The sequence below is a fragment of the Lipomyces tetrasporus genome, assembly GCF_029532465.1.
Source record: "Lipomyces tetrasporus strain NRRL Y-64009 chromosome Unknown POJ06scaffold_5, whole genome shotgun sequence".
NCBI lineage: Eukaryota > Fungi > Ascomycota > Lipomycetes > Lipomycetales > Lipomycetaceae > Lipomyces > Lipomyces tetrasporus.
This window is the reverse complement of record NW_026611600.1, coordinates 1444020-1458812: the sequence shown is the minus strand read 5'-3', so window position 1 is coordinate 1458812 and position 14793 is coordinate 1444020. Positions and strand designations below refer to the sequence as shown.

Sequence of the window (14793 nt, the reverse complement as noted above, 5' to 3'; positions counted from 1 at the left end):
AATACGCATAGAAACCAATCATTCCACTAGTTATCAGCCAGTAATATAAAAGCTAAATTAGGCGATGCGGGGTCAGGCCACGGGACGGCCGGATTGAGTTTCGAGGTCATTATTGATCGGCCAGACACCCAACAGAAGCACTTTCCTCGGGGCATGAATAGCAAACAACCAACGTAGCTTCGTTCCTCCCTCACTCACCACTAACGCGCTTTTCTACCTCTCGCGTTGCTCTGCGCGACGAGAAAAGACTGACTCAGTGGCTGGTGAACAGTGTCGTGTGCTGTTCCGCTAGACCCTAACTACTCAACGGACCGGACGCCGACGAACCAAAGCGCCCAACGACCCCACCTTCGTGCTTGCCTGCTTCCCTCCTCCTCACCATCATCCACAATCACTACAAAGAGTCAGCCATACGCTTGTCTGGTAGACTCCGAGGAAGCAAAATGTCGGACAAGGCGTATCTGACACTACTGCTGACAGATACATACCTCCCCGGTGAGTTGATCCTACTGTCTTTTCCACTTCCACGCTTATTTATTGATATCTTCCAGGCGTCCTTGCTCTCGCGAAAGCTCTTCGTGATTTCGGAACTATCCATCAGCTAGCCATCCTCATCGTCCCTGATGCACTCTCGCCATCTACAATTGCTGCCCTCGAGGTTGTTTACGATGACGTGATTCGGGTCCCCGCTATTGCGAACCCCGCTCCGGGCAATCTTTTCGCGCTCGGACGAGCCGACCTCTATGAGTCCTTTACTAAGATCTTAGCATGGAATCAGACACAGTACAAGCGTATTGTTTACTTGGACGCCGATGCTCTTCCGCTTGCAAACATCGATGATCTGTTCGATACTGAAGGGCTCACTGCGGTGCGTAGTAGGCCAAGCTTCCTGTCTAAGTATCCAAGTAAACTAATTGAGCAATAGGCCTGTCCGGACGCCGGATGGCCCGATATTTTCAACAGCGTACGTTTACTGCTTTCCAGCGTTATCTCTGCATTTGTAGTACTCACACCGCACAGGGAGTCATCGTGCTGACGCCAAGTCATTCTGACTTCCTTGGTCTTCACACTCTCGCAGAATCTGGAGAATCTTTCGATGGTACTTCTTAATGTATTACTTACTTTTAACACTGCTAATGTACTTGACAGGAGGTGATCAAGGTCTGCTTAATGCATACTTCGGGTCCTCCTGGACTCGGCTGCCGTTTCTCTACAACGTGACTCCAACTACCGGTTACCAGTAAGTTTCTCATTGTTAAACCGAATTGCTATACAGAAATTTTATGGATCTGCGGTCACGGTCCACAGGTGATGGTCTTGTGCCGACCATCCTATCCTGCCCCTGCCCTAACCCGACGTGTGTGTTAGCTTTTTCGAAGCATTTTGCTTCTGGCATGGATACTGAATTTAAGACTTGTGTCGTACTAACCTGCATCCAGATACGCACCAGCGTTCTACAGGTTTTCGCGTGATGTAAAGGTCATACACTTTATTGGAACGCCCAAACCATGGATGCGAGACAGACCATCGGATCCGGCGTCCATCGCAGTTCCAGAGTGGTATGGCGCGACTGGTTCCGAAGTTAACAATCGGTTGTTGAGACAGTGGTGGGCGGTATACGACACTGTTGAGGCACCCGAATCGGTAGTCGATGAAGCTCCCGCCACTATTGAGGCACCCGATTCGGTAGTCGATGAAGCTCCCATGTCGGAACAGGCGCATGAGCAGCCAGAAAGTCCTGCTGAGGTCGTACAGGCTCCTCCAGCGATTCCGCGCCCAGCGACGCCTCCACCGCCCCTCTCTTTCCAGCGCTTGGCCGAATGGGATCCGTCACGCTCTTCCCCACCGGAATCCTCCCAGGGAGAGGCGGTCTTTCTTCCTGAGATTGCATATGAGAATGCGTGGGATGTTCCGTACAATCCTAATACCGATACGATTTTTGTTGCCCCACCTATTGAGCGTATAAAGGAATACACTCCACACGAATCTCACACACCGCCTTGTTCTCTTCCTGCACCTCCTCCTCCGCCGCCTGCAGCCGAGCCGGAATATCAGGCCCCGTCCCCGTCGCTAGCTGCTCCTCCTCTTCATGAGAACACATACTACCAACCTCAAACTGTTTGGAATCCGCCACATCCACGACGCGAGTCATCGCCTCCCGTGGTCTGGCATCCACCACCTCGCCTGTCATTTGCGCAGGATATACCTCTACCTCCGCCACCGAGGACTCCGACTCCGCCTCCCCCTCCACCACCACGGGAACCATCTCCGCCACCGCCTCCTATATTTCCATGGGAGTTACTACCAGTGCCTCCTCCTGTTCGCGTCTTCCCGGAAGACTTAGTCCTTGCGAAGCCTCCTCTTCCTGGGCCCGAATCAGCATCAGAATCTATCTCCCAGAAGGAGCCGGAAGAGGATGATGATGGCGATGATGCTGGTGAATCTGAACATGCTCCAGAGAATGGATTTGGTGAGAGCAAGGAGTTCTTCGAGGAGGATGTTGAAGAGAAGGAAGATCTTGCGGAGGAATTTATTGAGGACGAAAGAGAAGAGGCCATGGTTGCGGCTGCGGAAATTCTTCAAGATCCTAATGCTGTACTGTCGCCACCGAATACGGCGTACTCACCTTTGAAACCGTCGCCAATTACGTCGCCTGCTCAAACTCAGCGGCCGGTTAATCCAATGGTGCCTGCGAATTCGTATAATGCATGGGATCGGGATCCTCATATTGTGAACTACGCGTCGCATATGTCAAATACTTTCTTCGGCGGAAAATCTGCTACTGCGAATTCTCTGACTGGTGTTTTGAGTCATCCTATGCCGATATCTCCTGCTCCATTGAGGCGAGCATCATTCTTTGGAGCGATTGATGACGATGATGACGATGGAGAACAAGAAGAGGAGGTTATTTGGGTATGTCTTGTTTTATTGAGTTTTTTCGTGCTTTCATTTCTAATATTCGTTAGGACCCACTAAAGAAACTCGACGAGTTAGCTAGACTACCAGCACTCCTACTTGCGCGACATCTTGAAGCATCCTCCATTGCTGAAGCAGATGAATCGACAGCAGAATAAAGACGACGATTTCATCATAGCCTATAATGATTTTCTAATGATTTTCTCGAGCAACTGTAAGTTTTAGAGTCCCGGTGCAGCGCATTCTCCATTTCTGATATTTAGCCACTCCATTCTTCCACATTGTTGATATGATCCTGGAAGCATGTGTATGTACTATTAGTCTCCGTTCTATTTTCGTCATAATATCATTCATAGAATAGAAAAGAAGTCAAAAAGTTATGAAGTTTGATGTATTCGGTCTACTACTCGCATAAGTTGCATTTACTAGGTTTTTCATGTGTTTTCATATTTGATCGCGATAATGCTTGCACCTTTGTGCAGCTAGTCTCCAATCTTGTTTGACTGTGAATTTTTGATTAATTAGAGATTTTCCATCACATATAATCAATGGCGCTGCTGTTTGACAAAGCAGGACCATTGTAGATATACTCCATCATATATGGACTTGTACACACCGTCAGGGGATTCGAGGTAGGTCATAATTGGGACATTCGGACAGGTATTCCCTAACCCACACATGCCACGGGTTTCACGATCAACCACATCATCAACGCGATTAACACTATCTGCAGCGGACTCTGCTAAATGGACGTGCTCAACGATCAGCAGCACATTCTATCGTCCACTCTATATGAGTCGACTGCAGCCTCTGGGGTTGCGTCTCTCCTGTCGCCAATGGTCACAGCCGGTTCAGTCGCATCCGAGGCAGCATCCGCTGCAACCTCGATCTTCTCGTCCACGAATCTCACAGATGTCGATGGCGCAGCGTCGACCGCAGCCGTCGGCGTCACCTCCACTGCGCCAGTTATCTCTCAGTTTGCTCGAATAATGCGCAGTCTTGCGACCGTGATCGTCAAACAGACCTCCGAAGTAGACATCCCGGACCGCCGCATCGGTACTTTCGTTGCTTACCTCACATCCCCGTTTGCATTATTGTGCATGCTTATGGCCATTGTCCTCAACCGCACTGTCGTATTTGCGTCTGTCCGGCGACCGCAGACCTTACCGGTCTATGCTCGGCTACTAATTCGCTCCGTCGCGATCGTGCAGCTGGCGCGTGCTACCGGCCCATTACTGACTGCGCTGAAGTGCTACTCGCCAACATTGGCTCAGTACATACCAAGCTACTTTGCGATTAATGCCGGCGAAGATAAGTGTCCTGGTCCAGACATTTTGTGGTATCTCTACAAAGCGTTCTGCACCGGTCACTTTGTGGAGACTTTCTCCAGTGCTTTGCAGGGGCGTGTACCGTCCCCTGATACTGGGATGACGCTGTTTGAATATTCGCTCGCATTTCAGGAAGCGCAGTCCGCTCAGCGACCGTCGGTTGAGGTGCTTGTCATATCGCTCATTTGGGCTTTGAATTATCTCACGTTCCTGGTCATTTCCGTGCTTGATCTTCAAAACTATAGAGTACGTATGCCAACCCCAGTAGGAGGAGTGATTGATATTAATAGTCGTGTAGCTCATTCCTTCGACATTTTTTGGTATAATATCGCTCACATATTTCGCTGTATCTACGTACCATGGCCGCGCTCAATACTTCCCGACAGTCTGGGTCATCGGATTCGCACCACATCTAGCCGTGCTTTATGTTATCATTTTGTGCGGATCTATATATCTCCTGGCCTCTCTCTTTGCCGGCGGCACCTCGAACTTGCAGTCATCACTCCGGACCGTCAACGTGTCGCTCTCAGAGGATTTCTACTCGTGCCTCCTGAAACTCGGGATATTGGTCCTGACATCCGCCGCCGATGCGACGTACATGGCCGAGGGACCCTCTTTAGTCGTCCCGGAAACGACGTGGATCGAGGTACTAGAGTATAACCGACGCGCAGGATTCGAATACATCAACGAAACCCCGGCCGACCAAGAAGACGGATCTAGCGGCTTGCGCAAACGATTGACCTTTTCAGCCGACGCGGTGGGTGATTATAATTCTGCGTTTAATAACAGTTTTGGGGTAGGGGCGCCACGTCCTAGCAAGAAACGCAGGCGCAGACATTCAACTTTGCGACGGCATTCTTCGAACGGTCAGAATTCCATGAAAAGGTCCTCCGGATATGACAGTCACAATGTCCGCGTCGGCGGAAACTTGAACATGCTACATGGTGCTGCGGGGGCTTCGCAGCGCAAGACGGGGAGGTTTGGGCGGTTAGTACTATTATATCGCCTGCGAATGGCGTATAAGTTGTTGTCATGGTGTTTCAGGTTGTGTATTAATCTGGCGTGGAAGGCGGTGTTCCGGCTGAATAGGCGGTGGCGTGTATCTGCAGATCTCGAGGAAGAGGATAGAAATAATGCACTGCTTCAGCAGGATGTTGGTGCTGCGAGTGATATACTTTCTGACGAGGATTATTATTCATTATTTTTACAGGGTGATCAGTTGCCGGAGGAAGACCCGAGCGGCGATTTTGAGCCGTCGGATGATGAAGAAGAAGCAACTGCGTTTGAGAACGACGATGACGATGACGAGGGTGCGTCGAGCAGTGCATTGACGGTCGCGTCGCAAGGGATGTTGCAGGTCGGCGCTACTAGTGAGTTGTATCCGGAACTGTCGACGTTGGATATTTCATTGTCGAGCTTGCTCTTGCCGCGCTCACAGGAAGAGAGACAGCTTGCGCGAGTTATGGTTGCACATTTGTCTACAAACGAGATTGTTACACGGTCCAGGATGGGCCAGTATGAAGGTCGCCTGTATGGAAGCGCCAACTTGCATGACGACTATTCAGATGATTCCGATTCCGACAGTTTTGACGACGAAAGTGCGATTCTCGTGTCTCTTATCAACGAACGGAGGTGGACTGGCACCAGTAGCACAGGTACGTCTGGCTACGGCATGGCCGGCGACAGTGACGATGGAATGACATCATACCGCCCATCGCTATGCGTCGTATGCCACTCCGCACAAAGAAATATTGTGTTATGGCCATGTAGATGCCTTGCCGTCTGCGAGGAATGCAGAGTCAGCCTCGCGCTTCGGAATTTCAAGGGGTGCGTCTGTTGTCGTCGGGACGTCGTTTCTTTTTCAAGACTTTATGTTCCGTAATCTTTCTCGTACTGTGTGTTTTGTAATTTATGGGACAGGCATTATTGGTCATACATCGTCTCCATGGCTTTGGTGGTTTCATCTCGATTGTATATGGGAAAGTTGGTGTTTTTAAAAAGGATGCGTGCGTTGGGTAACTCAAAGTTGTTTATATGCACTTACGTTGGTGCTTGTATTTGAGAGCTCATATTTGGCATAATTATGAATCCTATGACTGAAGATAGTTCTGAAAAAAAGAGTAATTTACTTTATTAAAACGCATTGCTCCCTACAAATTTTAAATCCAATAATGACACCGAATAATCCCATAGCAAAGTCCAATACCGTCGAAAAAAAAGGAACCCACTCTTACATACTTGTCACGCCCGTTTCTTCTTCACCTAGCCGCCACACTTTCAATTCTTCTGGTGTCTTTTGCGCCAATTCAGGCAGCACCTTCACAATCACCATGTCAAACAGAAAGTACAACAAATGTTTATTCGCGAACTTATTCTCAAAAGGGGATAGAAGCTCCTCGACGCCTTGTAATGCATCGTCGCCTAAAACTTGTTTCCGTACACGTACGGGCACGACGCGCAGGATGTTCCCGTGCACGCGTTTGAGGATCGCGCGTTTTTCGGCCTCGCTTGGATAGGGTCGTGGTTCAGCCATGGGGCCGTTGTCAGGGAACAGGGTGTGTCGCGAGAGGGCAAGCACGCTGCATGCGAATTGCGAGGTCATGATATATTTGTGGAAAAAATGCGAGAGAAGACGGTCTATTAGACTGCCAGGAGGTAATGACACGAGCGGGAGTGCGAGAAGCTCAATCGTCGACATGAGCCATGGCTGTCGCGCGGGCAGGTTCAGAAGACGGGCGGCGGTGGGAAATAGCGCAATTGTGAGGAGAGAGGAGTTTGGTGAGTTTGGTGGTTTGCCGGGTTGATGCGCAGCCGAGGGTGTTGATCGTGCGAACGAGATGAGGAACACAATCCCAGCTTGCATCAGCGACAAAAATGACATGACCGACGTAATAAACGACCGCGCCGAGTCGATCAGGTTAGCTGGTTTCGGCGAGGGGACCGATGTTTTCTGTGACAAGATCACTTCTGGCTCTATAACCGCATCTGGATTGCCTATCAGGCTCTTTTCGATAACTTTGGAGATGATTTCGTGTACCATGAATGGCTCGCTCAGCTTGTCAATTGTCTTCCAGAGGACAACGTCTGCCAGCAAGGACCGTAGAAGGGTTCTCTCCGTTGCAGATCCCAAATCCTCTGATGGCAACAGGACAGCTAACACTCCTTTTGACAGAACCGCCAAAAACTTCCTCTCGACGTCATCTGATGGAGAGGACGTACCGGACGATTGTTCCGCAACGTCGTCTTCGTGCCTAGGAGGAACTAACGCCGGATGTGGCTGCAAGGCATGAAACATGTCCTCAAACGACCTTCCAGCAGCATATGCGGTGCCAACTTTCTGCCTCGCCAGTCTGAAATCGCGTAAGTGTGCGTCGAGCACAAGCGGAACGTCATCCAACAACAGCATCTCCAATTCAACCTTCCGCAGCCGTTCCTCGAGTGAACGGCTTACATGCGCAATAACATGCACCACTTCGTACACGAACGCACGGTCCGCGACGTCGTCGTCTGCGATACGAGTGTACCACCCTTGCACGAACTGACGAAGGATCAGAGCGATGAACCCATACAGCTCTTTATCAATGTCCGGAAACGACGTCAATGCAGGTAATGTCTCATCCAAAGGCCTCTGGAGTGCTGATGTAGGCACGAGGGTATTTCGAATAAGCGTCGTGGTGGCGTCGTCTGCTGTCGACGGCGGAACAGGCGTTGAAGATCCGCCGGGGATGCTTACTCCGGGAGAGTTGGCGCCGATCGTACTCGACGAGCCTGCAGTGCTAGTACCGTTTACGGTACTAGCATGTCGCCGAGTGTTCGACATATACGGTGCCGTGAGAAGTTGACTGTCGATGACCGTGCAGTGGACAAATCGAGCGTCTACACTTGGTCCGCTCGAACACGGCGGCAGCCGCTGTAATTAGGGTTTCGAGTTTCGTGATATCTCGCTGTCTTTTGGTGGTTGACGTCTTGAAAATCGCATTTTGAACTAACCGACACCAAGGGAAAAGTCATTTTTCTGGGGTTAGGTTTTCAACGGACGGCGACGCGTCAACGCGTGAGCGCGTTATGAACTGCAAATAAACTACAACTATATATGTTGCGATAGGGAATAAGTCACGGGCAATAGCGACTAAACTATTAAAGAGTACAGCTTTGCAATGCATGATGTAAGTACGACGTCGCCGAAGCAATTATGGACAACAGCGAAATGTCACCGAGTTCTTCGCCCGCTTAGTTCAAAGCTCCAGTCCCTACGCAATCTGATTGCGTCGCATCCATCTTTAGTGAATAATGCCAGAGACAATGCTTCATTTAGTGCCGAGAATAGTCTAGAACAAGCTACAGTGTGGGAGAAACATAGCCGGGCGCATTCAGGGAATATAAGAAAGTATGCAGTAAAATCATCTCAATCGCAATCGAAATCGTTGTCGCAGCGTTCGCGAGTCCACTACCCGGCTCAGGAATCTAACAGGTCTGGTCATTATTGTGTGGACAATCTGCTGCTATCTCTGCGTGACAAAACGCCTCCAGAAGTTTACGCAGCGTATCGTTCTATTTTCCACGCGTTTCACCATTTTCTGTTGCAGACGTATGAACGTCCTACAACGCTTGCTCAGAAGTCTGCCATAGAGTTGGGGAAATGCGTCGTGTATACTCTGGGCAGCGTGTCGGAAGATGATTGGTATGACGGTATGGAGGTTTTGAAATATTATAAACGATATATCGCGATCGGACACGGCATCTCGCTTGTGGCCCGGGACGCGGAGATCTGTAAAGATTTGCTGCCGGTTTTGATAGTGGACTGTGCTGAGATGGAATCATTTGACATGGTGTGTATTTTCGTGATCGGAATTGCTGGTTCCAAGCTAATCCGTGATCAGGGGTTATTACTTTTGAGGAGTCTTTTAGAGGTTACCCCGATTGATGATATTCTCGTTAATTTCGACATGCTTTGCAAGCTCAGCGGATTAGTAAAGAGTTCGCCATACATCCTGCTTCAGTATATTATGACGAATTTAACCGTGACGCAAATTACACATCCAAACCTTCTCGAGATTATCAACCGTCTTGTAGTCAATCCACTCTACGACACATACAGCAAGGACGTCAGACTCCGTAACACGCTATGCCACATTTTCGCAACTATCCGCCGTGCAGTTCGCAAGCCAAGCCATCCACAGTTTAAAGAGGTCGAGACAGCAATCCTTAGCGTCTCAAGCATTATCTGTCGCCACCCAAACACGTTCGACTTATCATTCATCACAAATGTAGTCAACACAATTGGACCAGCTAAGACGCGATTCACGAGTGTGTGGCAGTTACTTTGCATCCATCAGTTCTACTTGGGACACATTAACCAGGACTTCGTGCAATATTTCAGCGCACCTTCGACAACGCCTTCCGCGAGCTTCAGGATTCGCTCGAAACTCCGCGTGGCGTTGCTTGATATTTATACGGATTTTGAAGAGCAAGTTAAACCTATTATTGAGCGTCTTATGGAAAATGTGCCGAAGTTCTCGGTCGCATTGGCAACAGTGTTTGCTGCAAAATTTAGACATGAGGAGGTATTGCGATGGCGGGGAGATATAGAGAGGTCGGCGATGGGTTTGGATAGAGGTCTGAGAACGAAGAATTGGGTGTACGATGAGAGTCTGGAAGAGTGGGTTGAGGCGCAAGAGGACAGCGGTAGGGCGTTTACTTTGGTTTCTGATGACGACAGCGAAGATGAATCGACAGGGCATGTCAGTGATCCCCTCAGCGCTATGGAAGCACAGGATGAGCAGGAAATCACCGACGATGAGCAATTAATACAGTCGTCTGAAAGGAATTTCCAACTCGGTGAGAATATATCGAGCCAAGGCCATTCTTCTGCGACATCTCACGATGACTCTAAGTCTACGATCCCGACATCACCAGTCACGGTAACAGTCGCCCGTCCATCGGGAGCATCAAGCTTACTATTCATGTTTCCGCCGCCATCGTCAGTCGTCAAATTGACGCCGAGGTCAAATCGTCGGATTCGTGATAAATATTTTAGACTGCTCTCCACGCCAGCGACTTCGAGCTCTAGTGTCCGTAGGCCAAAACCGAATTGGTTTTCGAAAAGAATGTTATCGGACGATGGAGAGACTGAATGTCAAGATGGCATTGACGAATTTGAGAACGCGTCTCCGTTGCAAGGGCGTAGGAGACTTGCGTCGTTGGGCCACGGCGGCATAGCGAAGAAGTCTAGACAATGCATGACGTCCAATCTGGTTAGAGAAGTCAGCAGAACTTGTTCCCGCCAACATTCGCCGGAATTTTGTGACGAAGTTGACGAGCTATCTATGACAGTGACGCTAGATCGAGGGCCATTGGGAGATCTGACCAACCGTAGCCGCGATGCAGTCGGGATGGCCGCAGACTATACCAGTTCAAATGTGCGCAAAAGAAATGGAAGCTTTAGAGGCAGAAAATTGTCTGATGGATACCAGATTAAGGGTGAAGATGAGGATCAGGATGAGCTTTTTGCATTATAAGGCGTTTTCGGTCTGAGTTGTTTGTCGCATAGAGTCAACGTTGCCATTGTCATCAGTGGATTGTGCATGAGAGATAAATAGACATACGCCTGTTCCTACCACGTGTCAAACAAATTGTTTTTGATGACTAGTATCCTTGTGAATACACATTAGTGAAGGGGACTGACGACTACAACACCTAATAGCGACGTGACAGCATCGAATAACGGGACTTGAAGGGGCAAGTAGGTTTGAAACCCGTACGTGCCGCTTGGAGCCACGGTACCATTCGGATATGGCTGGATCCGGGGAAACGCTGTGGATAACTAAGTCCTCGACAAATGCAGCAGGAAATGAAATTCTTGCTTGGTAATAAGAAGCAAGGCTTTTTAGATTATGCAAAATGATGAAATTATTACATGCAAGGAATAATGAGTCGCAGTGATACAGAGTGTCGAGCACAGGTTCAGCTCGGATCGGCTTCAATCCGTCATATTGTGACATCCGCCGGCAATAACCGGAAGCGGCCGACCCGGCACCATAACTTTCTACAGACAGTAGGGAAGCTTTGCATCTCATAGATGGTTAATTACGAGCACATAGGAGAACAATCGCATAAGAAATAATGATAAGTCCCTCAAGAAAAATGCCGGGCAGGGCGGACCCGACCGAGCTCGGGCAACGCCATTCCGCAAATTTATTGCGATCTCAACGATTGTGGAGTAGGTGCCATCCGGTGCCAACATACAAAATGAGAATGAGAAACAATATGGAATATTATATATATCTACGCTGAATCGGCAGACTGATATTTCGATCAGATTTAACTGCGCGAGAAACGCGCGACAAATATGCATCACTTGGTGCATGTGCCGACAACATTGGCTTGTGAAGCGTGATCGGGTAGAGAGAGACTCGTGGGGGCTCTGGCGGGCCAGTCAGGAGGACCCGTCCACGTTGAAGCCGCGGCCCGCCCAACGCTTACGGCCTGCACTCGCCCGCGCCAGGCAACTCCTGACCGTCCCCATATATTCATATCCCGCCGCCCAAATCCTCTTTCCTTCCTCAATCTTCTCAATCCAATTGCTCTACTTCACTGTCTTCTATCTAATAAATGACAATGTCATCTTCTCTCGACCAGCTAAAGGCCTCCGGCACTGTCGTCGTCACCGACTCCGGCGAGTTTGAGTGTAAGTTCGGTCACTTCTATCATGTCTCCGCTCCCCATGAATCGATCTTCGCCAATGCTAACGTTCGCCACAGCCATCGCTAAATACAAGCCCCAGGATGCTACCACCAATCCGTCCTTGATTCTTGCAGCATCGAAGAAGGCTGAGTACGCCAAGCTCATTGACGTCGCTGTCGAGTACGGCAAGGCTCACGGTGCCACGCCCGCTGAGAAGGCTTCTGAGGCACTCGATCGTCTTCTCGTCGAGTTCGGCAAGGAGATTTTGAAGATCGTCCCCGGCCGTGTTTCCACTGAGGTCGATGCTCGTCTCTCCTTTGACACGGAAGGCACCATCAAGAAAGCCCTCAAGATCATTGACCTCTACAAGTCCATCGGCATCCCCTCCGACCGCATTCTCATTAAGATCGCGTCTACTTACGAGGGTATCCTGGCTGCTCGTGAGCTCGAGTCCAAATACAACATCCACACCAACCTGACTCTCCTTTTCTCTTTCGTCCAGGCCGTTGCCGCTGCCGAGGCCAACGCCACCCTCATCTCCCCGTTCGTTGGCCGTATCCTCGACTGGTACAAGGCTTCGACCGGCAAGACCTACACTGGCGCCGAAGACCCTGGCGTTCAGTCTGTCCAGAAGATCTTCAACTACTACAAGAAGTTTGGTTACAAGACTATCGTTATGGGTGCCTCTTTCCGTAACACTGGTGAGATCACGGAGCTCGCTGGCTGTGACTTCCTTACCATCGCTCCTGCCCTACTTGAGCAGCTCTACAACTCCAATGAACCTGTCCCCAAGAAGCTGGATGCCGCTGGTGCGTCCACCCTTGATTTTGAGAAGGTCTCATTCATCGACGATGAAGCCCTTTTCCGATTTGAGCTCAACGAGGACCAGATGGCTACTGAGAAGCTTTCGTAAGTTCTCCTTGTTCCCGTTGATCTATATTTTGCGTATAATTTATTAATGATCATTAGTGACGGTATTCGAAAGTTTGCTGCTGATGCCAGCACTCTCCTCGCAGTCTTGGAGAAGAAGGTCCAGGAGTAGAACTTCTTTCCGCCTCTTTCGTTTATCACGTACCTTCCACATTCCTAACACGAAAACCATCAGTCATTATCTGATGTAGTACAATGCAAGACAACGTCTATGTTCTAAAATACTAAAAGACAAGAAATTCATGCGAGCGGGGTTTATATCGGTTATGTATAACAATAATAGTAATGAAGAATCGGTGATTCGCAATTCGATGCATGTTTAGTTGACAATTTGTGACTGAGCGTTCCCGACTGCGATCTCTTTTGTCGATTGCAGGTCGGTAGCTTGGATGCTTCGAGTAAAGCCACGGAGATTTTGTTTCGCATAATACTCGATTTTCTTTCTAACGCCGAAACTATTGAGATATTAGGCCTCCGCGACAATATTGACTCGGTTTCTGCCGCGAATCAGTTAAACCGGCGACAATATGTAGAATGGTTCGCTGAAGCGCCTGTTTATTTCCATCTCTCAAATCCCTGACCATTATCGGACGCTTGTGGTCTGATCCTGCCCTACTGATTGACCGTCGTATAGAGCTATATTTTGTTAAGTTACATCGGACTATTATCGTGTAGATCTTCGTTAATTCACGTCGAGTCTTGTACGGCTATGCCCGAGCTCATGGGACAAACACAACCTTAATGAGCCGCCAGTTGCCGCGTCAAATGCCTGGGTTCAAGCATGCTCCCTGGCACGATAGCAACACGCTGGCAGCCGAGAGCAATCAGTTTGCGATTTATTCTTGGGCTCACAAAAGTTAGCAAATTGCTGCAAAGTAGTAGTAATGGTCGACGACCAGGAAGGTTGGCCCTAGGTGGGTGAAGCCTATATGTTGGTATCATGGAACACTTGTATTAAACGGCCACCAAACCCCGGATTTTGAACATTACGAACAAATGCCGAGATCGGGTGGTTCCATCCTGCATGCCACCTGGCAAGACCAGATGGCAAGGAGACAAGGCTCAGCGCACGCCTCGGCCCGTACGGCTAAGTTAACTCGGCCGACCAAGGAACGTGCTCGCATACATAAATCTATCTAAAGGGAACATCCATTTGGACAAAGGTTTAGGGAAAATTCCTCCGGGCAAAACAAAAACCCAGTGGGAAAACAAATATTCCCGGAGGTAAAAACCTAACACTGTTCCTTGCGAGCCTGACGGCTCCCCCCGTGCCCACAGTCGAGACCGCCCTCCTTCCCCGAAAGGCGAGTGGCTGTGCTCGCATATAGATCTCCCAACAAGAATCTATAGAAAGGAACATCCATTTGGACAAGGGCGTAGGGAAATCCTCCGGGAAAAACAAAAACCCAGTGGGAAAACAGAGTCCCGGAGGTAAAACCTAACACTGTTCCTTACGAGCCTGACGGCTCCCCCCGTGCCCACAGTCGAGACCGTGTCGCCAGAACTGGTAGTCGACCAAGTGGCTTGGTTCTTGCCGTCTTAGCCTTACCCAGTTCCAAGGCGAATCTGCATGCTCGTTTAAAGAGGATCTCAGCCTGTCATGGCTCCCCTCTTGACCCCTGTAGAGGACGTATGCCGGAACCGGTGTGGACCAAGTGGCTTGGTTCTTGCCGTCTTGGACTCATCCCGGTTCGAGACTGCCCTCTGACCCCTATAGAGAACGCGTCGCCGGAACTGGTAATGGACCAAAGTGGCTTGGTCATCGCCGTTCTTGGAACCAGTCCTGCGAACGCGCTTGCCCGTCGTCTGTGCCTTTGGAATGTTAGCCATATGACCAGACTGTACGAGTTGCAAAAAGTACTCACAGTCGTTTAAAGAGGATCTCAGTCAGTCACGACTCCCCTCTTACGGCCATGTAGAACGCGTCGCTGGAAGC

General features: G+C 49.6%; 5 protein-coding genes across 5 annotated transcripts; 4 read left to right on the top strand and 1 right to left on the bottom strand.

Annotated features, from left to right (window-relative positions):
* The first annotated feature begins 156 nt into the window (after positions 1–156).
* Positions 157–3461, top strand: POJ06DRAFT_253527 (nucleotide-diphospho-sugar transferase). The gene is made up of 7 exons (XM_056187648.1): positions 157–495; positions 552–868; positions 926–964; positions 1021–1099; positions 1150–1240; positions 1440–2913; positions 2967–3461. The coding sequence occupies exons 1-7, from the start codon at positions 444–446 to the stop codon at positions 3072–3074; spliced, it is 2160 nt and encodes a 719-aa protein (XP_056044172.1). The 5' UTR covers positions 157–443; the 3' UTR covers positions 3075–3461.
* A 192-nt stretch (positions 3462–3653) lies between these two features.
* On the top strand, positions 3654–6388 carry POJ06DRAFT_295607 (uncharacterized protein). The gene is made up of 2 exons (XM_056190516.1): positions 3654–4490; positions 4543–6388. Exons 1-2 carry the CDS (start codon positions 3663–3665, stop codon positions 6124–6126), a joined length of 2412 nt encoding a protein of 803 aa, XP_056044171.1. The 5' UTR covers positions 3654–3662; the 3' UTR covers positions 6127–6388.
* Positions 6389–8147, bottom strand: POJ06DRAFT_253524 (PXA domain-containing protein). Its single transcript, XM_056187647.1, has one exon. It carries the CDS (start codon positions 8062–8064, stop codon positions 6475–6477), a length of 1590 nt encoding a protein of 529 aa, XP_056044170.1. The 5' UTR covers positions 8065–8147; the 3' UTR covers positions 6389–6474.
* A 162-nt stretch (positions 8148–8309) lies between these two features.
* Positions 8310–11039, top strand: POJ06DRAFT_110284 (uncharacterized protein). Its single transcript, XM_056184057.1, has 2 exons — positions 8310–9073; positions 9125–11039. Exons 1-2 carry the CDS (start codon positions 8402–8404, stop codon positions 10760–10762), a joined length of 2310 nt encoding a protein of 769 aa, XP_056044169.1. The 5' UTR covers positions 8310–8401; the 3' UTR covers positions 10763–11039.
* An 822-nt stretch (positions 11040–11861) lies between these two features.
* On the top strand, positions 11862–12969 carry POJ06DRAFT_281674 (uncharacterized protein; the record flags this gene model as incomplete). The annotated part of the gene is made up of 3 exons (XM_056189962.1): positions 11862–11931; positions 12005–12836; positions 12897–12969. 3 exons carry the CDS (start codon positions 11862–11864, stop codon positions 12967–12969), a joined length of 975 nt encoding a protein of 324 aa, XP_056044168.1.
* Between the last annotated feature and the right edge of the window lie 1824 nt (positions 12970–14793).

What these genes read in the sequence shown, in the direction of transcription:
- POJ06DRAFT_295607 (XM_056190516.1), top strand. Translation starts at nt 3,663, where the DNA reads ATGGACGTGCTCAACGATCAGCAGCACATTCTATCGTCCACTCTATAT. An exon ending in TTGATCTTCAAAACTATAGA is followed by an intron (nt 4,491 to 4,542) that starts GTACGTATGCCA and finishes ATAGTCGTGTAG; the next exon opens with CTCATTCCTTCGACATTTTT.
- POJ06DRAFT_253527 (XM_056187648.1), top strand. Translation starts at nt 444, where the DNA reads ATGTCGGACAAGGCGTATCTGACACTACTGCTGACAGATACATACCTC. An exon ending in ATACTGAAGGGCTCACTGCG is followed by an intron (nt 869 to 925) that starts GTGCGTAGTAGG and finishes ATTGAGCAATAG; the next exon opens with GCCTGTCCGGACGCCGGATG. An exon ending in ACTCCAACTACCGGTTACCA is followed by an intron (nt 1,241 to 1,439) that starts GTAAGTTTCTCA and finishes ACCTGCATCCAG; the next exon opens with ATACGCACCAGCGTTCTACA.
- POJ06DRAFT_253524 (XM_056187647.1), bottom strand. Translation starts at nt 8,064, where the DNA reads ATGTCGAACACTCGGCGACATGCTAGTACCGTAAACGGTACTAGCACT.
- POJ06DRAFT_110284 (XM_056184057.1), top strand. Translation starts at nt 8,402, where the DNA reads ATGCATGATGTAAGTACGACGTCGCCGAAGCAATTATGGACAACAGCG. An exon ending in AGATGGAATCATTTGACATG is followed by an intron (nt 9,074 to 9,124) that starts GTGTGTATTTTC and finishes ATCCGTGATCAG; the next exon opens with GGGTTATTACTTTTGAGGAG.